We start from the raw sequence: 27,374 nt of genomic DNA, 5'->3' as shown, positions 1-27,374 counted from the left end.
TAGGTTGCAGAAGAAACCTTAAAGAAATTATAAAGGCAAAAAGAAGGTATGAGGTGATAAGGTAAAAGTGAATCCTAAGGGTTTTTACAGATATGTGAATATTAAAAGGAGGGTTAAGGATAGAGTAGGACCGCTGGAAAATGAGAGCGGTGAACTGTGCGAGGAACTGTGTCAGACGGGAGAGATGTTAAATGATTTTTTCCTTATCTGTGTTCACGAAGGAAAAGGACATTGGACTATGTGAGATAAGTGAGGCCAATGGCTTAGTTATGGAAAAGATAGGGATTAGTAAAGAGAGGGCTTTGGAACTTCTAGGGTCAGTAAAAATGGATAAATCTCCTGGTCCTGATGGGATTTTCCCCAGGATGTTAAGGGAGGTCAGGGAGCAAATAGCGAAGGCACTGTCAGTGATTTCTCAATGATCACTGGAGGAGGGTGTGGTGCCGTGGGATTGGAGGGTTGCTAATGTAGTTTCATTGTTTAAAAAAGGCACGAGGCGTCGGCCAAGTAATTATAGGCCTGTAAGTTTGAATTGGCTAGTAGGGAAAGTTATGGAGGGTATTCTTAGAGGTGGTGTGTATAAATATCTGGATAGGCAGGGATTGATCAGGAGGACCCAGCATGAGTTTGTGAAGGGCAAGTCATGTTTGACCAACCTTGTTGAGTTTTTCGAAGAAGTGACAAGAAAGGTGGATGAAGGTAGGGCAGTTGATGTCGTTGATCTGGATTTTGGCAAATCTTTTGATAAGGTTCCACATGAAAGGTTAGTAAGGTTCAGTCACTAGGGATTAATAGGGAAAGAGTAAGATGGGTTCAGAGGTGGCTGGAGGAGAGACAACAGAGGGACATGGTGGACAACTGTCTGTCAGGATGGAAGCCTGTGATGAGCGGTGTGCCTCAAGGATTGGTGTTGGGTCCCCTGTTGTTCATAATTTATATTAATGATTTGGATGATGGGGAGGTTAACCGGGTAAGTAAATACGCAGACGATACTAAAATAGGGGGAGTGGTGGATAGCGAGGAAGGTTTTCAGGGATTACAGAGGGATTTGGTTTGTCTGGAGAGTTGGGCTGAAAGATGGCAGATGGAATTTAATGTAGAGAAGTGTGAGGTGCTTCATTTCGGAAAAAATAATCAAAATAGGAGATATGTAGTGAAGGGGAGGACATTGGGGAATGCACAAGAACAAAGAGATCTTGGAGTTATGGTGCAGCATTCCTTGAAGGTGGATTCCCATGTTGACAGGGTGGTTAAGAAGGCATTTGGTATGTTAGCCTTCATAAATCATAGCATAGAGTATAGGAGCTGGGAAGTGATGTTGCAACTGTTTAAGGCATTGGTGAGGCCAAGTTTGGAGTATTATGTTCAGTTCTGGTCTCCAAATTATAGGAAGGATATAGATAAGGTGGAGAGGGTGCAGAGAAGATTTACTAGGATGTTGCCTGGCTTAAAATACCTAGAGTACAGAGAAAAATGGAAGCGGTTAGGACTTTATTCATTGGAACGTAGACGCTTGAGAGGGGATTTGATAGAGGTGTTTAGATAGACTAGATGCAAGTAGACTCTTTCCCCCTGAGAGCAGGGGAGGTTGAAACAAGAGGACACAAGTTGAGGGTAAGTGGGCAAAATTTTAGGAGAAACAGAGGATGCTTCTTTACTCAGAGAGTGGTGGCTGAATGGAATAATGTTCCGGAGGAAATAGCTGAGGCAGAGTCGATTCTTTCATTTAAGAGGAGGCTGGATATATACAAGAATAGGAGGGGGTTGGAGAGTTATGGGCAGAGAATAAGTGGGGGGATCTAGCGGAGTTGTTTGAGTGAACTGGCGTGAACTTGAAGGGCCGAGATGGCCTGTTTCCATGCCATAAACTGTTATACATGATGGTCTAATTTTAACAAACATGAAAACTAAAAACCTTAATTGTGCTGCTCTAAAATAATTCTTAAAATTGGGAAGTTGTAACCCTCCTTGTCATATTTCCATGTTAATTTTTGTAATGACCTTCTTACCATTTTTGTATCCCAAAGAAATTCCCTAACTTGCTTATTTAAATCTTGAAAGAATTTTTGAGGTGAAGGTATAGATAAAGTTTTAAATAAATGTTGAATTCGTGGAAAAACATTCATCTTGATACAATTAACTCTCCCAATTATCATAATTAGCAAATTTACCCATTTCTTTAAGTCTTCCTCTATCTTTTTAAATATTGGAATATAATTTAATTTATAAATTTTTAAAATTTGTATCGATACGTATACCTAAATATTTAATCTTGTCTGTCCAATTAAAACAAACCGCTTGTCTACATTGTGAATAATCTCCTTTTATGAGTTCCATTACCTCACTTTTATCCCAATTTATCTTGTATCCTGAAATGTTCCTATAATCTAACAATTGGCTATAAAGTCTTGGTAATGATATTTGTGGTTGAGGTAAATAAACTAGTACGTCAACAGCAAATAAACAAATTTTATGTTGGATCTGATTTATCTCAAATCCCTTTAATTGTTGGTCATCTCTGATCTTTTGTGCAAGTGGTTCTATAGCAAAAACAAACCAAGCTGGTGATGAGGTACACCCTTGCCTACTAGATCTATTTAAATTAAAAGATTGAGATGCCTGTCTATTTGTTATCACTTTAGCTTTAGGACTTCTATATAAAACCTTCATCCAATTTATAAAATTTGAACCAAACCCCACATTTAGTTAACACCTTAAATAAAAAGTCCCATTCTAACCTATCAAAAGCTTTTTTTTTTCACATCTAAAGCTACAATAGACTCAAATCTTCTTTATTCTGAGCTAAATGAATGAATTATACTCAATAACCTTACTATATTTTCTGAGTTTGTCTATTTTTAACAAAATCCATGTTTATGAAATTGGGAAGATATTCATTAATCCTATTCACTAATACTTTTGCTATAATTTTATAATCGACATTTAACAAAGATACATGTCTATAACAGGTAGGCTTTAATGGAACTCTATCTTTTTTAAGAATAACTAATTATCGGCATGGAAAAGGTTTCTGGAAGACAATGTTGTTTAGAAGGCTGTTCTATGATCATAAATAATGGAATTAATATATCTTTAAACTCTTTATAAAATTCAACTGGAAAACCATCTTCACCCAGAGATTTATTGTTTTGTAAACTAGTAAGTGCATCATGAACCTTCTGCTCAGTGAAAGGACTCCCTAGTTGATCTAAACTTTCTTGAGTTAAACATAATAATGGGAATTGTAGTAAATAATCATCTACAGCCTCTTCAACTTGCAATGATCCAGATGTATATAACATCCCGTAAAATTCCTTAAATACATCATTAATTCTTAGTTATACATCACTTCATCATTATCCTGCTGTATTGCATTCATTGCTCCAGAAGATTGTTCCACTTTTAATTGCCAAGCCAGAAATTTATGTGATCATTGCCAACTCATAATATTTCTGTTTAGACTGTAAATATGATTTTCTCTGTTCTATATGTTAACATTGTAATATGTTGTATTTTTTGACTAAAGTTCTATATTTATCCTCAGAGGATGATTTTTTAATTTCCTTTTCCAATTTATCTATATCCTTCATATATTTTTTTAAGTTTTAAATAACTTATAATTTGCCCTTGTAGATAGCTTTCAATGTATCCCAAATAACAAACATATTTTCTATTGAATGTAAATTAGTTTCACAAATCAACTGAATATTATAAATAAACAAAATTCCCGTCTTTTCAATAATAAAGAATTCAATCTCCATCTATAAGATGAATGTTGTTTTTCTGCAAATTCCAACTCAATTAGAAGAGGAGAACGGTCAGATATTAATCGAGGCGTATAATCCACATCTATAATCCACATCTATAATTCTTCATTGATTTTGAGCAGAAAGCAAAAATATCAATTCTAGAACATGTATCAAACCTGCTAGAATAAAAAGAGTAATCTCTATCCTTAGGGTGCATTCTTCTCCATATAAATCTTTCATTGAAGATAACAATGTTTTGGCTGCCTTTGATTTCATTATATTTCTTGAAGATTTATCCAATTCAGGTTCTAAACAGAAGTTAAAATCGCCACCCACTAAAACGTTTTCATGTACATTTACCAAATGTAAAAATATCCTGTGTAAATTTCTGATCATCTAAATTCAGTCCATAAATATTCAATGAAGTCCGTTCTTCCAACAATATTTGACAGTTTACTGTAAGATACCTTCCCACCAGGTCTGTAATTACACTTTGAATTTGAACTGGTAAATTTTTAAAATTAAAATGACCATTCCCCAGCTTTAGAATTAAACGTAAAGAAAGATACCTGGCCTACCCACTCACTTTTCAATTTTGAATGTTCACTTTCAGTTAAATGAGTCTCTTGTAAAAAAGGAATATCTACTTCTAATTTCTTGATATATGATAAAAACCTTTTTTCTTTTTATTGGTTTGTTAATCCCATTAATATTAAAACTTAATATCTTAACTGTTTTACCCATTATTTTAATCTATAGATTTTAACAAGTTATTATCATACATTCCTGTCCACGAAGAATTCCCATAAATTAAATTGATCTGAAGTGTCATCATCTGCAATCCAAGAACACTGAACTTATTCAAGCATTATAAAAAAGTATTAAGCTAACAAAAATAGAATTAATAATAACAAATCCCTCCTGCAAAAAATGCCAGAAAGACCAGCATTATCACCTTCATTGAACAGGTCGTGTTCAAACCACAACAACATATGCAGTCATCAGAAACTGACAAACATCGTCCCTGACTCCTGGGGGGGGGGGGGGGGGGAGGGGGAGGGGAGCAAATACATAATAGAAAGAGGAGAACCCACTCCTGTGAATTAGTAAATCATTTTAACAAGTCCTCTTGTATTGGCAATCAAGCCTTGGGCAAGTCTTTAACAAAATTATCAGCTGTAAAAGAAGACGTGAGGTGGCTTTGGCAGAGACTGTGAAGGAAAATCCGAAGGATTTCTACAGGTATATTAAGAGCAAAAGGAAGGTAGGGGGACATAGAACATATAACATTACAGCATGGTACAGGCCCTTTGGCTCTTGACCCATGTGTTCCTTCCTTAAAAAGTACTAAACCCTCCCTACCCCATAACCCTCTACTTTTCTTCCATCCATGTGCCTGTCTAAGAGTCTCCTAAAGGCCCCTAATGTTCCAGCCTCCACCACCATCCCCAGCAAGCCATTCCAGACAAATAAGGGTGGATAAATCCCCAGGGCCTGACAAGATATTCCCTCAAACCTCGAGGGAGGCTGGCGTAGAAATTGCAGGAGCCCTGGAAAAAAAAATGTCCTTATCCTCAGGTGAGGTGCCAGAGAATTGGAGGGTAAATCATGTTGTTCCCTTGCTTAATAACCCTGGAAATTATCAGCCGGTGAGCCTGTTGTAAATGCAATACTTTTTCCCATATCTGAAAAGCTTGGGACTGGACATTTTTCAGTTAATGAGATTTTTTGGTAAACGGAATAATGTTTTTAAACAGCCCAGTCACAACAGCAGAATACTTGTATCAGCCATTAAACAACAAAACACAACAGAAGGCTTTTCCAGCATGAAATGATGTTTAATTCTTACCAAAAAAACATGATCTCTCCTTACAAAATAAGATAAATGTGTAAATTTAATGAAATATTTTTTTCACATTTCCACGAAACATTTTTGAATTATAGAACTTTTAGGTTAATGGAAATTTAGATTTGGGGAAATGTACAGTAGTAGGTAAATATTGGAAGGTTTTCTAAGAGATCGGATATACAATTATTTGGACAGTCATGGACTGGTCAACGTGGCTTTGTGTGTGGTAGGTTATGTTTAACAAATCTTAAAAGAGTTTTTTGAGGATGTTACCAGGAAAGTAGATGAAGGAAAGGCTGTGGATGTTGTCTACGTGGACTTTAGTGAGGCCTTTGACAAGGTCCCACATGGGAGGTTAGTTCAGAAGGTTCTGACACTAGGTATCCATGGAGAGGTTGTAAACTGGATTCATAATTGGTTGGAAGGGAGAAGCCAGGGAGTAGTGGTGGATGATGCTTCTCAGACTGGAGGCCTGAGACTAGTGGTGCCTCAGGGATCGGTGCTGGGACCATTGTTGTTTGTTGTCTATATCAACAGTCTGGATGATAATGTGGTGAATTAGATCAGCAAGTTTGCAGATGACACTAAGATTGGAGACGTTGTGGACAGTGAGGAAGGTTTTCAAAGGTTGCAGAGGGATCTGGACCAGCTGGAAAAATGGGCTGAAAAATGGCCGATGGAATTTAATGCAGATAAGTGTGAGGTGATGCATTTTGGAAGGACAAACCAAGAAAGGACCTACACGGTAAATGGTCGGGCACTGAGGAGTGCGGTAGAACCGAAGTATCTTGGAATACAGATACATAATTCCCTCAAAATGGCGTCACAGGTGGACAGGGTCATAAGGAGTTTTTGGCACATTGGCCTTTCAGCTTGGGGGTGGGGGTGTTGAGTGAGCCCCAGGATGAGGAAGAAGTGGGGATTTGGCCCACCTTCAACATGAACCTGGTACTGGAGCTCATCAACATGTACCTGCAGCACCAATGGTTCACACTGCTGAAGCAGACCTATCACCATAGGAGGGGCTAGTATCACCATGGGGTGGGGGCATCACCACAGGAGGGGCTGGGACCACCGCAAAGTATCACCACGGGAAGGAGGTATCACCTCGGGATGGGTGAATATAACTGTAGGAGGGGTATCACAGCGGGAAATGCCAGTATTGGGAGAGGATATCACTGCAGGATGGGGTATTACCTACCACAGGTAGGTGTCGGTGGGCTGGATGGATGTTAGCTGGGGAGGGGAGGGGGTGGGTTGGCATGGTCCGAGTGGCTGGGTGAGACAGACTGTCTGGCCACTACATGTCCATATGTGCCCAAGTCTGACAACCACATGTCCAGAGGTGTGTGTGTATTTGACCACATGTCCATGTGTGTGTGTGTCTGACCACCACATGTCCAGATGTGTGTATGTGTGTTTGACCACATGTCCAGGTGTGTGGGTATGTGTGTTTGACCACATGTCCAGGTGTGTGTATGTGTTTGACCACATGTCCAGATGTGTGCATGTATGAGTGTGTTTGACCACATGTCCAGATGTGTGCATGTATGAGTGTTTGACCACATGTCCAGATGTGTGTGTTTGACCACATGTCCAGATGTGTGTGTATTTGACCACATGTCCAGATGTGTGTGTATTTGACCACATGTCCAGATGTGTGTGTATTTGACCACATGTCCAGATGTGTGTGTGTGCTTTTGACCACATCCAGATGTGTGTGTTTGACCATGTCTAGATGTGTGCATGTATGTTTGTTTGACCACATGTCCAGATGTGTGTTTGACCACATGTCCAGATGTGTGTGTGTTTGACCACATGTCCAGATGTGTGTTTGACCACATGTCCAGATGTGTGTATGAGTGTGTTTGACCACATGTCCAGATGTGTGTGTGTGTTTGACCACATGTCCAGATGTGTATGAGTGTGTTTGACCACATGTCCAGATGTGTGTGTGTGTTTGACCACATGTCCAGATGTGTGTGTGTGTTTGACCACATGTCCAGATGTGTGTGTGTGTTTGACCACGTGTCCAGATGTGAATGGCACATTGTCAGCGGCGCCAAATTACCCATCAAATCAAACCCCTCTGCAGATGGAGCAATGAAACCAACTCTCAGCTTTTGAGTTTATTTTGGGAATATTCAAATTTCACGACTATAATCTAATTCACGTTATAACGAACAGCAATAAGACCATACAGAGTACAGCACTGGGTCGAAATTACCACAGATCTGATGATGGGTTGAAATATATTCAGATAAAGGCCTTGCTATGAATGTTTGCAGATCTCTGACCTCTCATCCTGTCTCATTCAACCTCTACACCACAGGAGCCTGGACTTTCCGTTGTAAACGCACCGATTGGGGGGAGGTGGTGGGGCCTCACACCTACCGAAACCTGGAGTCGTAGAGCAAGCAATCCATTCCGCCGGCCCAATGGGCAGGGTGACTACTTCAATCACTCACCCCTCCCTCCTCTCAATAGCTCAGTTCTACCCCACCCACACATGGGGGCAATTCACAGAGGGTGGTGAACAGTCCAGCCTGCAGGATGACACACTCAGAGGGGGAGTGTGCAAACGCCAGACAGACAGGATCAAACCCAGGTCTCTGGACCCATGAGGCAGCCCCTTCCTCATCCACACCCCAGCACAAACCCCACCCACAGGACCTCCCACACCCCCAATACAGTGTTGCCCCAATACAACTCCAGCAGGGTCCAAACCATCCCTGGCTGAGATCCTGCTTGAGGTTTGAGAGGAGTGATGGGAGAGGGAGATGCCGTTGGGATGAGCTGATTGCAGAAAAGTAGAGGGTGCAAAATGTCAGCGGGACATTTGGAAAGTTTTGATGATTTAGGAGAAGTACATAAACTAACACATTCCTAAAGGTCAGGAAGGGGCTTCGGGAGGGGGGGGGATCAGGGAAGAAGAGGGAGGGCAAGTCAGGAGGGGAAGGGGGAAGTCAGGGAGGGGGGAAGGTGAGTCAGGGAGGGGGAGAAGGAATCAGGGAAGGGAAGTCAGGGAGGGGGAGACAGGGAGGGGAGAGTCAGGGAGGGGAGGGAAGGGAAGTCAGGGAGGGGGAGTCAGGGAGGGGGGAGTCAGGGAGGGGGGAGTCAGGGAGGGGGGAGTCAGGGAGGGGGGAGTCAGGGAGGGAGGGCAATTCAAGGAGGGGGAGTCATGGAAGGGAGGGGGAGTCAGGGAGGGGAGGGAGGGAGAATCAGGGAGGGGAAAAGGGGTCAGGGACGGGGAGGAGTGGTAGAGGGAAGGAGGAAGGGATGGAGGAGAGGGAGGGAAGGAGGGATAGAGTGATTGAGGGAAGAACGAGGGTGAAAAGTGATGGTGGGAGGGCTGGAGGGTGAGGAGGGTAGGAGAAGTGGATGGAGGGAGAGAGGGTGAGGAGGGATGGAAGGGAGAGGAGACCATGGTTTAGCAGGCGAAGTCCTGGAAGGGCAGTCGATGCTGGGGGGAGTGGAGGTGTATTGAGGGGAGGTGGGGGGAGGGTGTGAGGACAGAGGGGTTGTACCCCCGACGATCAGCGCTGCATCTCGTGGCCTCACAGGAAGTCTGTGGAAAGAAAGGTGGAGAATCCATGAATCCCAGCAACATTCCCTCCCGAAGCCCTGAACTCCCTCATGAGGGAGCTCCCCTCTGTGAGAGGGGCAGTTCTGAGAGAGCTCCCCTCTGTGGGAGTGCAATACTGAGGGAGCTCCCCTCTGTGAGAGGGGCAGTTCTGAGAGAGCTCCCCTCTGTGGGAGGGGCAGTACTGAGGGAACTCCCCTCTGTGTGGGTGGGGTTGAAGGAACCTCTGTGTGGGCGGGGATGAGGGAGATCCTTTCAGTGCTGGAGCAGTGAGGGAGATCCCTTCTGTGCTGAGGGCAGTGAGGGAGCTCCCCTCTGTGCTGAAGGCAGAGAGAGAGCTCCCCTCTGATGGCAGTGAGGGAGCTCCCCTCTGTGCCGAGGGCAGGGAGGGAGCTCTTCTCTGTGCTGGGGGGTGGGTGCTGGTTTATTACAGACTCACCAATCTGATGCTGTCCAGCCCCAAGGTTGCAATGGGACCTGGTGACTTCTTCGTCGAGAGGGGCTGTGGGTGCAGGAATCGCTTCAGTCGCTCCCTCGTCAACTGCACGGGGACAAGCAGTGCATCAGCACGGAGAGAGCTCCTCACTCAGCCCACCTGTCTCCGCAGCCGGGATACACCCCTCCCTTCCCCACCCCTCCCCAACCATCACATAAAGCAAAGGCTATAGCACAGAAAAGAGGCCATTTGGCCTTTGTAGCCTGTGCTAATAACTCTAGTCCCAGTAACCTACTCCGAGTCCATGCCTCTCCAGACCTCGCCCATCCATGTATCTATCCAATTTATTTTAAAACTCAAGATCGAATCTATACCCACCATGTCAGAGGGCAGCTCATTCCACTTTTCCACCACTCTCTAAGTGAAGAAGTTCCCGCTAATTATCCCCTAAACCTTTCCTCTTTCACCCTAAAGCCATGTCCCCTTGTATTTATCTCTCCTAATCTCAGTGGAAAGAGCCAACTCGCATTTACTCTGTCTGTCCCCTCATAATTTTAAATACCTCGATCAAATCTCCCCTCATTCTTCTACACTCCAGAGAATAAAGTCCTAACCTGTTTAACCTTTCCCTGTAACTATCTTATGGTCCTGTAGTTCAGTGACCAGAACTGCACACAATTCTCCAAAGTTGGCCACATCAACGTCTTATACAACTTTATCATAACATCCCAGCTCCTGTACTCAATACTTGGCTTTATGAAGGCCAAGTTGCCGAAAGCTCTCTTTACAACCCTGTCCACCTGTCTCTGCTCCTCCCCACTCCTCAGTGCCCGACCATTTACTGTGTACATCCTTCCTTGATTTGCTCTTCCAAAATGCAACACCTCACACTTGTCTGCATTAAAATCCATCATCCATTTACTGGCCCAGTCTCCCAGCTGGTCCAGATTCCTCTGTAAGCTTCGAAAATCTTAGTGTCATCTGCAAACTTGCTGATCCAATCCATCCAGATCGTTGATATAGACAGCAAACAACAATGGTCCCAGCACCGATCCCTGAGGCAGCACTAGTCACAGGCCTCCCCTCTCTTCCCTACCCCTTGGCCCCTCCCATTCCCTCCCCTCTCCTCACCTCCATTCCTTACCCACTTCCCCCCAATTCTGTCGATGGTAAGAAGGCCAGCATGGACTCATTGGGCCGAATGGGCTGTGCTGAGAGTCTGGAGTAACTGTTGCAATTTCCCAGACCCCTGATGTGGATGTTGGGGAGATCCTTGGGGGTCTCCAACACCTCCTTGCTCTCCTCCCACAGATCCAGCCTGACGGGACCAGAGGAAGGATGTGTTAACATCAACTGAGCTCCATCTTCCTTCATTGAGCCTCCAGTGACATCCCCTTCCTGGGTGGGCTCCGAGAACGGCCAACTACAATCAAAGCATCTGCAGACTCCTGTGTTCGACCCATCCACTCCCCCCCGACACTGTTGTGTGATCTCCCCCATGTCCTTGGGTAGCATGGTTGGTGTAGTGGTTAACATAGCACTGTTCCAGCACCAGTAACCGGGATTGGGACCGGGGTTCGAATCCCGTGCTGTCTGTCAGGAATTTGCATGTTCTCCCCGTGTCTGTGTCGGTTTTCCCCGGGAGCTCCAGTTTCCTCCCACCGTTCAAAATGTACCGGGGGTGTAAGTTAATGGATGTAATTAGGTGGCACGGACTTGTGGGCCGAACAGCCTGTTACAGTGTGGGGAGTGTTCATTCTTTCCCCACAACTGGAAGCAGCGACTGAGTAAACCCCGGCCGGGTGTTGGAGCAGGAAGATGTGGGGAGGTGTGGAGCTTCTCTAACATCGGGAATGGTAAGCTCCCTCCCTCCCTCCCTCCCTCCCTCCCTCCCTCCTGGGTGGGGTGGTCCAGACTGGATGCTGGGGTTCGAGGCTGAGCACAGTACATCCCCACCCAGGGCTGCAAGCGGTACCCAAGCCTTCACCTCGTACAGGTAGTCGATGATCTCCAGAATGGTCAGGATGCTGGCTCCGATGAACAGGCCCATGTGCCCTCCGATGTCCCCTGGAAACAGACGGGTGCGTCCAGTCAACCTCTCCACGCACTCAACACACATGCTCATATACAGGACCATGCTTGTGAACACACAGGATTGTACTCAGTTATACACAGGACCATGCTTGTTCATACACAGCTCTATACTAGTTTATACAGAGGATATTGCTTATTTATACACAGGGCCATGCCTGCATACACATAGAACCATACTTGTTTGTACGCAGGATCGTGCTTGTTTGCAGGCAGGACTGTGTTTGTTAATACATAGGACCATGCTTGTTTATACACAGGACCATGACTGTGTACACTTTGGCTCAATGCCAGTGTTTACATACTCTGGCAAATTACACCCACCACTTCTTTAGTTTTATATACATCTCACACAGTTTATACACAACCATTTACACAGTCTCACACCCACTTTGTACGCAGTATCTGCTGTTTGATCACTGCGTGAATCTCCAGACAGACCCCCATCTTCCCAGGACCCCTGTCTCCCTGGTACCCTCTCTCCCCCCTCATCTCCCCATGTTCCCCTCCCACCTCATCACCCCCACCTCTCATCCCACCACCCCTCCCCCTCATCACCCCTTCCCCCTTTGCCCCACTCACCTAATAATCCCGCCACATCATATGCTTTCTTCTGTTCAATGGTTTCATAGTTCAATGCTTCGAAGTAGATGTCAAGGACCAAGTAATTCTCTCTGTTGGGGGGGGAGGGAGGGCAGAGACAGGTGGGGGTTATTGTTCACTCACACCCCCTCCCCACCTTTGACCCTGACAGTCTGATGGACATTCACTGCCCCCTGTCCCCACCCTGCTGCCAGAGTCACTGGACACTGACCATTCACTGGTCATTGACCATTTACTGACCATTCACTGGAAACTGACAATTCACCAGATACTGGACATTCACTCTATTCACTGGACACTGACTCTCATTGGACACTCACTGGACACTGGCCATTCACTGGAGACTGACCATTTACGGGCAGCAGTGGAGAGTAGTAGAGGCTGCAGGGGAGAGGGTTGGGGAGATGGCCTCCAACTGCCACCTCAGCTCCTCTCCCAATATCTCAATGAATGTGAGGGAGGCATCAGTCATAGAGGGAGTGGTCCCGAGACGGAAGGAGAGGGGAATATGGGATCACGTAGTACCATCTCTAAGACCACCTCATCACCCCCCCTCCCTCCCCACCAATCGTGGCCCCAAACAGTCTTTCCATGTGAAGCAGGAGTCGTTGACTACATCTACTGGTCCCGCTGTGCTCTCCTCTACATCGGGAGACTGGGCTAGCCAGGGGGTTCACTTCGCTGCCCACCTCAGCTCTGTCTGCCACAATAATGTGGATCTCCCAGTGGCTGCCCATTTCAATTCCCCTTCCTGACATGTCTGTTTATGGTCAGACTGAGACCACCGCCCCCCCCCCCCCCCCAACCGGATGGCATCGACTTCTCTGGCTTTCGTTAAACCCTACCCCCAGCCCTTCCCCATATTCATCTCCTGTCTCTCTCGCTCCTCTTTTCCCTCTGTCTCCTGTCACAGAGCTAAAATTAATTCTCACCTCACCTCTTGTCATATCCAATTAACACCTCTTGTTGGCCTGGACCCCTCCCCTGCCAGTCTTCAGTCTTTATGTAGACGCCTTCCTGTTCTTTACCCATACCTTGAGAAAAGGCTCCAGGCCCAAAATGTCGGTGATACATCTTTACCTCCTATCGACGCTTCGAGAACGGCCAACTACAATCAAAGCATCTGCAGACTCCTGTGTTTCCGCACTTACTTTATGTTCTGCTCGGAGGTGTTGAATCTCTTAGCAAGGAATTTTGAGGACCCTCGACTTGGAATTTTGACCATGGAAAGCTCCTTGTTGTAGCGTGTTACATGGCAGGGTGTCTCACACTTACAGCTGAAGTTTGCCATCGTGATGAGATTGTCTGTGACAGGGTGGGAGAAAATTACACAGCAGTTAGAATATTGTAGACCCCTCCTGCTGGCTGAAGATCAGCCCCTTAACCTGTTAAACCAAGGCCCTAAATGACTCTCAGTCACAAGTATGGCTGGCGTCGTGGTTAATGCAACATTATTCCAGCACCAGTGACCGGAGTTCGAATCCCGCGCTGTCTGTACGGAGTCTGTACGTCCTCCCCGTGTCTGTATGGGTATTCCCCGGGGGCTCTGGTTTCCTCCCACCGTTAATGTGGTTGTAGGTTAATGGGGTGTAGTTGGATGGCACAGGCTTGTCGGCTGGAAGGGCCTGTTACCATGTCTAAATTTACTTTAAAATTTAAGGGGCAGTGATGTAGATTGGAAGGTGGAATCTGATGGCCTGGCTGGAACTTTTCTCTCGGCAGAGAAGGGGTGAGGGGGGGGGGGGGACCTGACAGAGGTGTATAACATCAAGGGGCTTGATTCAAGGAGAGGGTATCTCCTTCACACGGAGGGTAGTGAGGGCATGGATTGAGTTGCCAGAGGCAGGGGTCACCACAATATATGAAGGATATATTTTGGCAGCACTGACGCTGGTGCAGACCCGCGGAGAGCTGGAGCGGAGACACAGTGCTGCCACATGGTCCAACCGCCTAGTCCATCAGCTCTGTACAGGAGCCGACAGTGGTTTATTTAAAATAATGTGACGGCAGAGACTGGGCCCAAGATGGTAGCAACTGTGATAAGAAGTTGCCTCGAGGGGTTACAGACTCCAGGCAGAGCAGAGGCTGCCACAGGGCACCAGAAATTGGGGAGACCACCCCCCGTTGGAGAAGGACAAGCAGAGGTGTCGACCCATGGGACGATGACCATGACAGTGGTCCAGTGAGGGGCTCTGAGCTGAAGAACACACAGGCTGTTGGTGACTCGAGGTGAGAAACCCATGCAGGCTGCAGGCGGCTGAAGACCGGCTCGAACTGGCTGGAGGGGCACCAGCTATCAGAACCTGAACGTGAGGAGGTGCCGAGGGTGCTGAAGGGTTCCTGACTGTGAAGGAGGCTGGGATCTGGAGCTCGGACTAATAAAGTTTTGGACTGGACTCTATGTGGCTCTGGGGGCCATGGGAGCTGGAGGCAAATCCACAGACACTCAATGACTCTGGGGGGGGAAGGGGACGACGACTCTCTTTTGCATCTTTCTCTGACTGTAAGAGGCGCTTCAGGCAATTCCAGCCGGTGGTGAATCTGTCCGCCTTACGGCAGATTCCATGTAATATTGCCCTGACTTTATTACAGGACGGTAAAGGAATCATGAACCTTGTATATTTAGACAGGTCTGTGAATAGCACAGGGCTGGACGCAGGCAAATGGGACTGGCTTGGCCAACATGGAGAAGATGGGCCGAAGGGCCTGTGTCTGTGCTGAGGAACTCCTTACATGATTTTAAAGAGAGAGTGTTCCAGACAGGAGAGGTGTCAAGGAGGTGGAGGTACTGGGGATGTGGAACGGTGACTGTATGGAGCAGGAGGGGAGTGCAGGGCTGAATGGCCAGGTGTGACAGGTGTGATAGGTCAGCGTGGACAGGGTGGGATCTTACCCAGGGCCTTGTCAGCACAATCCATGTACTCCTCGGGGCTGCAGAGGGGCTCAGTCCCTGGGGAGAGAAACCAGGCCGTAACCAGGGAGTGCCAGAGGTGGAACATCCTCGCCCCACCTGCGGATCTCCCACCCCCAACCAATCCCCACCCCTCTCCTCCCCTCCAACTCATCACCCACTTTCCCACCCATCCCCATCCCTGCCTTGACTCCTCCCTGACCCCACCCACCCTGATTCTTCCCCCACCTTGACTCCTCCCCAACCCTGATCACTCTGACTCCACCCTGAGGTGGCCCCATTGTACCCACCTGGCATGTGCACCATCCGGCATCCACATTCCTGCAGCACAGCCTGCTTCTCACAGTCAAGCCGGCACGAGGCCAAGCTGTAGTTATCGAAGCCAGGAACCAGGCCGCCCCCCAGCTCTGATCGGCAGCTGCCCCAAGGTTGGGGCAGGAAGGTCAGCTAGGGGTGAAATGGGGTTGCTGGCGTCAGTAACACAGGCCGGTTATGGACACCAGTGGAATGGACATGGACACGCAGAGGGACGAGTCAAGACACATGGTGGGACGGACAGGTCACGGGCATGTGGTGGGACGGGTCACAGACACGCAGTGGGATGGGTCACAGACACGCAGTGGACAGGTCACAGACACGCGGTGGGACAGGTCGCAGACACGCTGTGGACGGGTCACAGACACGTGGTGGGACAGGTCGCAGGCACGCGGTGGACGGGTCACAGATACGCGGTGGGATGGGTCACAGACACGCAGTAGGTCGGACAGGTCACGGACACGAGGTAGAATGTAGGGGTCATGGACATGCAATGGGGTGGTCGCAAACACGTGGTTGGATGGGTGTAGACACATGGTGGGATAGGTAACGGACATGCAGTGGGATGGATGGGTCATGGTGGGACAGACTGGTCACAGACAGGAGGTAGAATGTATGGTTCACGGACATGCAGCAGTGGGATGGATGGGTCACGGACAAACCCTCTGCTCCTGACAAGACACGAAGGTCTGGAACCCCGGTGGAACACCAAAGCCCAGCTGGTGGATGTACGGCGGTTCATGCTGCCCATGGATCTGCACGCGGATCCCAGCCTCGAATGATGTCTCGTCTGCAGGCAGAAACTGATCCATGTTACATCACAGGGAGGGACCCACACACACTGACCCTCACTGGGGGACGGATCCCACAGACTGTATAAAGGTCAACAGTGCCCAGGGAAATGTAGGCCTGTTAAAGGGAACAGTGGCTGTGGCAGTATGAGTCAAGAGGATTGGGTGAGATGAAGATCTCCCAGTGGAAATGCTTGTTTGGAGAATTCAATAGATGGGAGGGTGAACTCTTACCCTACTCACTTTACACCTGCAACTGCGTGGTTCTGTAAAACAGCACCATCTACAAATTCCACGGTGGTGGGTTGTATAAAAGAAGGCGATAAGATTGTGTACAGGATGGAGATTGAAAACTTAGCTGAATGGTACAACAACAACCTTGCATTCAATGTCACCAAAACTAAGGAGCTGATTGTTGATTTCAGGAAAGGAAAAGCAGGTGTGTAAGATCCAGTGATCATTGGGGGATCAGAGAGGGGGAGGGGGAGAAAATGTAATCAATTGGAAGTCACTATCTCAGAGGACCTTTCCTGGACCCAACACACCAATGGCATCGTGAAGAAAACATGTCAGCACTTCTACTTCCTCAGGAGTTTGTGGAGGTTTGGTCTGACAGCAGATATCCTGGCTAATTTCTACAGATATGCGGTGGAAAGTGTGCTGACCATCTGCATCACGGTCTGGTGTAGGGACACCAATACCCCTGAGCATAAAGCCCTCCAAAAGGTAATGGACACAGCCCAGGACATCACAGGCAAAACCCTCCCCACCATCGAGAACATCTACAGGGAACACTGCCCGTCGGAGAGCAGCAGCAATCATCAAGGACCCACCCCACCCAGCACATGCTCTGTTCTCGCTGCTGCCATCTGGAAAGAGGTCTCGGTGCCACAGGACTCGCACCCACCAGGTTCAGGAACAGCTGCTCCCCCTCCACCATCAGACTCCTCAACCACAAACTCCATCAGGGACTCGTTTAAGGACTCTGAATTTGCACTTTATTGATTTTTTTCATTCTCTTTGTATTGCACAGTTTGTTGACATTCATTATCTGTTTACATGTTTATGCTGTGTAGTTTTATTTTGTACTACCAATTAGTGGTAATTTTGCCACCCCCCACAGGATAAAGGAATCTCAAGGTTCTACGTGATGTCCTATGTGTATCTGACAATAGATCTGAACCTGAAATCTGAATGTCTAGTGCAGGTTTTCAAATGTACCGAGCAGGTACCTGATTCCTTGGCAACATCAGCCATATAACCATATAACAATTTCAGTACGGAAGCAGGCCAACTCGGCCCCTCTAGTCCTTACCGATCAAAGTGATCTCCTCTAGTCCCACCTACCTGCACTTTGCCCAAAACTCTCCAATCCCCTCCCATCCATACACCTATGCAACTTTACCTTTGCTGCGACCACCTCTTCCGGAAGGTCATTCCACTCAGTCACCACTCTCTGAGAGAAGACGTTCCCTCTCATGTTACTTCTAAACTTTTGTCCCCGAACTCTTAACTCGTGACCTCTTGTTTGAATCTCACCTACCCTCAAGGGAAAGAGCCTATTTACAGCTACTCTATCTATCCCCCTCATAATTTTAAATACCTCTATCAAATCACGCCTGAACTTTCTATGCTCCAATGAATAAAGACTACACAATATTTCTTTGTATTCTGGATTCTGAAATCCAGGCAACATTTTAGTAAATCTTCTTTGCACCCTCTGTACCTTATTTATATTCTTCCTATAATTTGGTGACCAGAACTGTATACAGTGTTCTAAATTTGGCCTCACCAATACCTTGAATAGTCTCAACATCACCTCCCAGCTCCTATATTCTATGCTTTGATTTATAAGGGCCAGCCTACCAAAAGCCTTCTTCACTACCCTATCTACATGAGATTCCACTTTCAAAGAACAACGAACTGTTATAGATCTTTCTGTTCTTCTGCATTCTTCAATTCCCTCCCATTTACTCCATATGTCTTGTTTTGATTATTCTTTCCAAAATGAAGCTCTTGACACTGTTAAACTCCATCCGCCACCTTTCAGCCCACTCTTCTAAGCCGTCCAAATCCTGCTTCAATCTCTGAAAACCTACTTCACTATTCACAACTCCACCTATCTTTGTATCATCCGCATATTTACTAATCCAGTGTCCCACTCCATCATCCAAATCATTAATGTAAATGACAAATAACAAGGGACCCTTGAGACACACCGCTCGTCACCGGCCTCCATCCTGACAGACAGTTATCCACCATGACTTTCTGGCATCTACCTTTTAGCCACCATTGAACCCATTTGACTATCTCAACATTAATCCCTAGCGCCTGAACCTTCCTCACCAACCTTCCATGTGGAACCTTATCAAAGGCCTTACTGAAATCCATATAGACAACATCTACTGCTCTACTCTCATCAACCTTCCTAGTCACCTCCTCAAAAAATTCAACAAGATTTGTCACACATGACCTTCCCCACACAAACCCATGTTGGGTGTCCCTGATCAGTCCCTGCCCCTTTAGATATTTATACATATTATCTCTAAGAATACTTTCCATTAATATACCGACCACCCTTTTTAACAAATGAACCACATTTGCAACACACCAATCTTCCGACACCATGCCCCCCTCTCTAATGACATGAAAAATCAGTCAGAGCCTCTGCTATTTCCTCACTGACTTCCCTCAAGGTCCTGGGGAAAATCCCGTCGGGACCCAGGGACTTATCCACCTTTATATGCCCCAGAAGTTCCAACACCCCCTCTTTCCTAATCTCTACATTTTCCATAATTTCCCCTTTTGTCTCACTTATCCTACACGATTACATATCCTTTACCCGAGTGAATACCGATGAGACGAACTCATTCAATATCTCCCCCATCTCATTCGGCTCCGTGCACATTCCTCCGCTCTGATTCTCTAATGGACCAATTCTATCCTTCACTCTTCTTTTGCTATTCACATATTTGTAAAACCCTTCGGATTTTCACCCTGTTTGCTATAGCCACCTCGTACCATCTTTTTGCATTCCTAATTTCTTTTTTAAGCTTCTTTCTACAATCCATGCAATTTCCCAGCATCTCGTCTGTCCCTTGCTTCCTGTATTTAATGTAGGCCTCCCTTTTTATTAGAACCAATTTCTAATCTCCCTTGAAAACCATGGCTCTCTTGAGCATCTGGCCCTGCCTTTTATCCTAACAGGATCATAAAGATTCTGCACCCTAAAAATCTCACCTTTAAATGCCCTCCAATTCTCCTCTACCTCTTTCCCAAAAAAACAAATCCGCCCGAACCACTCCCTGGAAATCCCTTCTCATTTCATCAAATTTGGCTTTCCCCCACTCCAAATCCTTCATCGTCAGACCAGACCTAACTCTTTCCGTGATTATGTCAAAACTAATGGTACCATGATGAGATGGGCTTTATCCCAAGCAGCATAAAGAGTCAGGGAAAATATCCCAGGAGAGACGTTACCCAACTCTCAATATCCAGGGTTCCATGTTCTTGTTACCCCAGCTCTCACCCTGACATGAACAAGGCTCGGCAATGGGGATCAGTGGGAAAAGAATCAGCTCATCATTGAATGGGGGGCAGATCTCGATGGGCTGAATGGCATACTTCTACTCCCATGTCTTATGTTTACCCTGATCAGACCAGTTCTCCTCTGAACACTGTCTTCACTGTGCAGATGTAAGCGAAGATTGGGCAGGTACCTGGATGGGAGGAGTTATGGAGGGCTATGGTCTGGGTGCAGGTCAATGGGAATTGGTGGAATAAATTGCTTGGCAAGGACTAGATGGGCTGAAGGGCCTGCTTCTATGCTGTTGTGTCCTTTGGTTCTTATCTTACCTTCAGGTAGATTTAAATTTTCATTTTTCAAATTTAGACATACAGCCCGGTAACAGGCCCTTCCAGCCCACGAGTCCGTGCCACCCAATTTACACCCCATTAACCGACACTCCCAGTACATATTGAAGGGTGGGAGGAAACCGGAGCTCCTGGGGAAAACCCACATGGATACAGAGAGAATGTACAAACTCCCTACGGACAGTGCGGGATGGAACCCTGGTCTCAATCGATGGCTCAATGTCAGCAAAACCAAGGAGATGATTGTGGACTTCAGGAGAATGTCAGGGGAACATGACCCAGTCCTCATCGAGGGCTCAGTAGTGGAGAGGGTCAAGAACTTCATATTCCTGGGTGTCAACATCTCCGAGGATCTGTCATGGAGTCTCCATGTTGATACTATCACGGAGAAGGTTCACCAGCAGCTAAACTTTATGAGGAGTTCGAGGAGATTCATTATGTCACTAAGGACTCGTAAACTTCTACAGGTTTCCCGTGGAGAGCGTTCTGGCTGGTTGCATCATTGCCTGGTACAGAGGCGCCAACTCTCAGGACAAGAATAAACTCCAGAGGGTTGTTATCACAGGCACCAGACTTCACTCCATCGAGGACGTCTTCATGAGGCCGTGTCTTAAAAAAGCAGCCTTTATCCTCAAAGACCCCACCACCCAGGCCCTGCCCTCTTCACTCTGCTACCATTGGGGAAAAGGTACAGGAGCCTGAAGACGAGCACCCAGCGAGGCTTCTTCCCCTCCGCCATCAGATTCCTGAATGATCCACCAGACACTGCCTCGGTTTTTGTGCACTGTTATTTTTATTTTTAATAGTAATGTTGTAAGATGGTTATAATCTGAACGTTTGCACTTTCATGCTGCCACAAAACATCGAATTTCATGACTGGTTCAGGACAATAAATCCTGATTCTGATTCTGATTTGTGGTTGAGGAGTCTGATGGGGGAGGGCGGGCGGCTGTTCCTGAACCTGGTGGGTGTGAGTCTGGGGGCACCGAGACCTCTTTCCTGATGGCAGCAGCGAGAACAGAGCATGTGCCGGGTGATGTGAATCCTTGATGATCGCTACTGCTCTCCGACGGCAGTGTTCCCTGTAGATGTTCTCGATGGTGGGGAGGGTTTTGGCTGTGATGTCTTGGGCTGCGTTCACTACCTTTTGGAGGGCTTTACATTCGTGGGTATTGGTGTCCCCATACCAGACCGTGATACAGCCGGTCAGCACAGTTTCCATCACATCTCTGTAGAAATTTGCCAGGGTTTCTGGTGTCAGACCAAAACTCCGCAAACTCCTGAGGAAGTAGAGATGCTGACGAGCTTTATTCACGATGCCATTGGTGTGTTGGGTCCAAGAAAGATCTTCCGAGACAGTGACTCCCAAGAACCTAAATGTGTTCACCCTTTCCACCTCTGATCCCCAATGGTCACTGGATCGTACCCTTCCTGAAGTCAACTCCTTAGTTTTGGTGACACGGAGTGAGGTTGGTGATAGTGCACTGTTCAGCCACATTTTCAATCTCCATCTTTCATCCTGCCCTTCCCTGGCCCTTCCCTCGGCCTTATCCTTGTCTCTGCTCAGCTTCCAGCATCAGACACACCCAATCCAGGAAGATCCAGTGATACATCACTAGGTCCGCTGGACCCTTTAAGGGCGGAATGGTTGCCTAGCAGTGAGCGCAATGCTGTTACAGCACCAATGATCAGGACCGGGGATCGAATCCCGCGCTGTTTGTAAAGAGTTTGTATGCTCTCCCCGTGTCTGTGTGGGTTTTCCCCAGGGGCTCATTTCCTCCCATCGTTTAAAATGTACTGGGGGTTGTAGATCAACCCACGCAGGTAAAAGAACAGAAGCAGGTCACTAGGCCCATCAAGTCCGTTCCATGAATCTACACTAAGCTGAAATATACTCACACCTAGTTCCAATTTCCAGCTCTTACCCCATATCCCCTGATACCCTCACTAATGAGATACTTGTCCACTTCCTGTTTAAATACTCCCAGTGACCCGGCCTCCACTGCTTTGGGCGGCAGTGAGTTCCACAGACCCATGACCCACTGACTAAGGAAGTTCTTCCTCCTCTCCGTTCTAATCGGACAACTTCTAATTTTCACACTATGACCCCTTGTCCTTGATTCACTCACCAAGGGAAAGATCTTATCCACATTCTCTCTGTCAAAACCTTTCAATATTCAAAATGTCTTCATGAGATCCCCCCCCTCAGTGGGGTGTAATTGGGCAGCACGGACTCGTGGGCAGAATGGGCCTGTTTTACCGTGCCGTATGTCTAAATTTGGTTCCCACAAAGAGTGTCCCTACCACAGCCTCTCCCCAGGAGATCAGCCCTTGCCCCCATCTCCACTCCTAACCCTGCTGGGGTGTGGGGAGTGTCCAGGGTGCTGGTGGCAGCCTTTCTCACCTGTCTCCTGCCAGATGGGCAGGTATTCATCCTGCTGAATGTCGAGCATGAGTTCCAGTCCGTGGCCCGTGCCACCCTGTTTGCTCTTCCTGCTCTCTGTCAGGTTGGCGTTGAAGGTGTAACACTTCCCATACCGGGTGAATACCTGTCGGCAGAGGTTAGAGGTCAGAAGTACCGTCATCCTGGACTTCATCCCCTAGGTCCACACTCTCGACCTCAGGATGGACACACTAGATACAGCCTTCACTGGTCAAAGACCTAAACTCTGTCACCCTCCATCCAGATCCCCCCCTCACTTCCCCCCTTACCACCTCCTGCTCCCTCTCCCCCTCACCTCCCCTACCCCTCATCTCCTCCCCTCCCATTCCCCCTCCTCTCCCCCCCCACCCCTGCTTTCTCTCCCTGACCCAGCACCCACAGTTTGGGATCACCACTCTCTCCGGCCACATCCCCGCTCCGGCTTCCCTCTCCCGCACAAACCAGCTGCTCAATCAGCCTCCTTCCATCACCCCCCCCAAAACCCTCCCACACTCTGCCCTCCACCATCCCCTCCCCCAAAGCCCCTGCCCCCACCGCCCAACTCCTGCCCACCCCACCCTCACCCAACAACACTCACAGGACACATAGCACCAACAGGTGAGACAACACCCATGGGTCTCACAGCTCCGATGACCAACCCCACATGAAGACCCTCTGAATGGCCGACCCTCCCCCCCCACCCCGCACCGGGCGACCATAGATCAGGATTGTGGGGCTGAAGTGCAGCCAGAACATGAGGAGCAGCCCCTCGAGGTGAGCGAAGAGGGGGCTGCAACACCCCATGTACACGTGGTACCTGTCTCCTCCCAGCCACAAGGGTCAGGGTGTGGGTAAACCGACGCAGGAAATGGTTACACAGCACTGTTTGGAGCAGCTCTCTCTCCCCCCAGCTCTCCATGTAAAGGGGGAGGACTCCTACATTCAGGGACCTCCACTGGGGACCCCCTCGATGCCAGGTGGTAAAACAGTCCGCCACAGTGTGTCCAGATGACCGATGAGGCAAGGGAGTGAAGAGAGTGCAGGGCAGCCCCAGATCATGACCCACTGCTAACTCAGTGTGAGTTGTGTCGGGATCTGCTGCCCCATCTGTCCATCATACCAACTGCAAGATGTGATTCGGCAGCAAGGCTCAGGGTTCTCTCATAAGGCTCTTTCAGGTGGCAGGAATACCCCAGTATAAAGCCACATATTCTACCCCTATGCAACTGATGAGGTATCCACCTGAATCCACTGACTGTGCCTCCGAGGCGCCGACACCAACCCTCCTCCGGGAGGGATAATCAGCGGAGAGGCACCTGAATGAGCAGCCGCTGTAAGCAACTGCCTGGGGACGGGCTGATGACTCTATCAGCCGGAAACCCAACTCCCCGCTGCCTGACAGTCCCGACCCCGCTGCCTGACAGCACCCCTGCCACATAACCTGACAGCTCCCACCACACAACCTGACTGCCCCGCCACACGAACTGACAGCCCCACCACACGATCTGACAGACCCCTCCCTGCTGCCTGACATCCCCTGCCAGCTGCCCCTGCCCCAATGTTCACTGCCGGCCGCCCTTGCCCTGACATTCTGCCGACCTCCCCTCCTCAATAGGGCAGGGGCTGTCAGGAAGCGGTGGGGGGGGGGAGTGCGAGGCTGTCAGGCAGCAGGGCCAGGGTTTGGCTGATGGGCAGCCGGCTGGGACATCAGGGCAGGAACGGCTGGCATTGGAATGTTGGGCAGGGGCGGGTGGTGGGGGATGTCGTGGCAGGGGTGGCCGGTGCATGCTGTCACAGCCCGGCTGGCCATTCCTGCACCGGGGCTGCTCTCTGCTGCTCAAAATATGGCATAGTAATGGCGGTCTTCCCTACCCATAAACCCCCATGCAGCTGGTACTGACTGGGAAACACAGAGCAGTTCCACCTGCGTGGGGGATTATGGGTTGGGAAGACAGCCATTGCTATGCCGCATATTTATGATGGATGGCGCTACAGCACCAGTCACTCTTCCTCGGAGGATGCACCTGAAAGCGGCTCCAGGATTATGTACAGTATGGACCGACAGGCCAAAGGGCCTGTCCTGTGCTGGACATTTCTCTGTTCCACAGACAGCTCCTGAGAAGACATGGGGAAGTTGGCCTCTTCCCATGAGTCTGGAGCCAGGCCTCGGTGACGATGGGAATCTATGATGAAGTTCAACCCCGATTCGTGAGCACAGCCTTTGGCCACTTTTGGGGCTGGTGTTAGAGGCCTGCAGACCTGGCACAACCATGGTCTCCAGGAAGCAGCGATCCCTGGCCTCTCTGACATCTAGGCACCTCGAGGCCCTGCACAGATGCCACCAACACCATCCTCTACCTCCACCAGCAGGATGTGACCACCCCCAGGCTGACATCCCAGCATAGAGTCTCTGCTCACCTTCCCTTGGTTCCACCCAAGGGGCTCTTCACTCTCAGACCCAACAATGAAATCCTGAAACACCCACTTTATTCCGAGCTCTGTCAGGGAAAAAGATTCCCGGGCAGACAGATGGAAAAGTTCATGCCCAAAGCTTGCTTGAAGGAGTTCAACCTCCCCCCACTCCCCATCCTAAAATTCCAGTCTTTTCCCCATATCCCTTGATCCCCTGACTAATTAGATACCTATCAATCTCCCCCTTAAACTCCCCCAATGATCCGGCCTCCAACACTGGATATGGCAACAAATTCCACAAATCCACGGCCCTCTGGCTAAAGAAATTTCTCCTCATCTCTGTTTTAAATGGATCCCTTCTAATTCTAAGACTGTGCCCCCTTATCCTGGATTCACCCACCAAGGGAAACAACTTATTCACATCTAGTCTGGCCAATCCTTTCAGCATTCAAAATGTTTCTATGAGATCCCCTCTTATTCTTCTACACTCCAATGAATCCAGTCCAAGGGTCGATAAACGTTCCTCATACGTTAGCCCTTGGATTCCAGGAACCATCCTGGTAAATCTTCTCTGTTCTCTCTCTATCATCATTTCATCCCTTCTCAGATAAAGGGCCCAAAACTGCACACAATTTCTCCAAATGAGGTCTCACCAGTGCCCCATAGAGTCTCATCACACCTCTCTACTCTTATACCCTGTTCCCCTTGAAATGAACGCCAACGTAGCATTTGCTTTCTTTACTGCCAATCCAACCTGGTGTTTAACCTTCAGGTTACCCTGCACGATGACCCCCAACTCCATTTGCACTTCCCATCCCAATAATAATCTGCCTTTTTAGTTCCTTTTCCAAAATGTCCAACCATACATTTCTCAACATTGGATCTCATCGGCCATTTCTTCACCCTCTCTCCTAAATTGTCCAAGTCTCTCTCAACCTTTTGGTTTCTTCAACACTTCCTACTCCCCCACCCATCTTGATGTCATCTGCAAACTTCACCACAAAACTATTTAATCCATAATCTAAATCATCAACATACAGTGTAAAAAGAAGCGACCCCAACACCAACCCCTGCGGACACCACGAGTAACCAGAAACCAACCAGAACAGGATCCCTTTATTCCTAGCCTTTGCTTCCTGCCTATCAGCCAATGCTCCACCCAATCTAATATTGGGCTCTCATCTTATTAAACAGCCTCTTGTGAGGCACTATTCCCCAAGATCTCTGACTATCGGGTATGAGGCTATGGTCTTCCTCAGTGAAGACTGGTGCAAAATCCTCATTTAATTCCTCCACCATCTCTTTGTTACCCATTAATTTCTCCAGCTTCATTTCCAAACGGTCCCAGATCTACCCGTGTCTCTCTTTTACTCTTTATATATTCTTTTAAAAACTCTTAGTGTCCTTTTGTACGTTATTTGCCAACTTCCTTTCATAATTCATCTTTTCTCTCCTAATGACTTTCTTTGTCTCTTTCTGTAAGTTTTTAAAAGTTTCCCGTCCTCTGTTTTCCCCCTAGTTTTTGCTTCCTTGTCTGCCCTCCCTTTCGCTTTTATTTTAGCCGTAATCTCTCTCGTTGGCCACATTTGTGCCATTTTTCCATTCATAATTTCCCTTTTCCTTTGAATATATTATCCTGCACTTTCCTTATTTCTTGTAGAAATATCATTCTGTTCTACTCTGCTGTCCCCCCATTGAGCTGACTTCTCCAGTCCACTTGGGCCAGTTCATCTCACTGTAATTCCCTCTGTTCCACTGAAATATTGACACACCTGAGATCAGCTTCTCCTTTTCAGATTTGAAACTGAAATCTATCGTGTTATGATCACTATTCCCTATGGGTTCCATCACCTTTAATTTTCCCTAATCACCTCCAGTTCATTATCCACCACCAAATCCAAGGCCCCTGATCCCCTGGTGGGCCTATCGACAAGTTGTTCCAAAAAACCATCCAGTAGGCATTCTCCAAACTCTCTCTTCTGACATCCAGTCCTTTCCCGACTTTCCCAATCCCCTTTCATGTTAAATTCCCCCATAATTATTTTGACATTTTCCTTCTGATATGTTTTGTCCATCTCCAGCTGTAACCCGTGGTCCACTTCCCAGCTGTTGTTTGGGGGCCAGGATATAACTGCCAATAAGGCCCTTTTACCTTTTCCATTTCTTAACTCAACCCATACAGATTCTACCCCATCTGACCTTATGTCCCTTCTTTGCTTCATTGCTTCCCACCAGGGCCCCCCACCCCCTCTACCCACCTGCCCATCGTTCCTCTACACTGTGTTCCCTTGGACATTCAGCTCCCAATCACATCCATCATTAACCCATGTCTCAGTGAT

The 27,374-nt window shown here is 47.8% G+C and overlaps 1 protein-coding gene across 1 annotated transcript in view; it reads right to left on the bottom strand.

Moving 5' to 3' along the window:
- Positions 1 to 7,714: 7,714 nt before the first annotated feature.
- Positions 7,715 to 27,374, bottom strand: part of LOC138762317 (acid-sensing ion channel 4-A-like) — a 104,443-nt gene continuing 84,783 nt past the window's right edge. Inside the window, 9 exon segments of the mRNA XM_069936070.1 lie at positions 7,715 to 9,166; positions 9,621 to 9,722; positions 11,605 to 11,684; positions 12,291 to 12,382; positions 13,463 to 13,616; positions 15,205 to 15,261; positions 15,513 to 15,669; positions 16,200 to 16,327; positions 22,606 to 22,750. Of these exon segments, the coding sequence (XP_069792171.1) occupies positions 9,029 to 9,166; positions 9,621 to 9,722; positions 11,605 to 11,684; positions 12,291 to 12,382; positions 13,463 to 13,616; positions 15,205 to 15,261; positions 15,513 to 15,669; positions 16,200 to 16,327; positions 22,606 to 22,750 (1,053 nt within the window). The 3' untranslated portion in view covers positions 7,715 to 9,028.

Source organism: Narcine bancroftii, chromosome 4 (assembly GCF_036971445.1).
Source record: "Narcine bancroftii isolate sNarBan1 chromosome 4, sNarBan1.hap1, whole genome shotgun sequence".
NCBI lineage: Eukaryota > Metazoa > Chordata > Chondrichthyes > Torpediniformes > Narcinidae > Narcine > Narcine bancroftii.
Note: the sequence above shows the minus strand (reverse complement) of the source record. Positions and strands in the feature narration are given on the sequence as shown.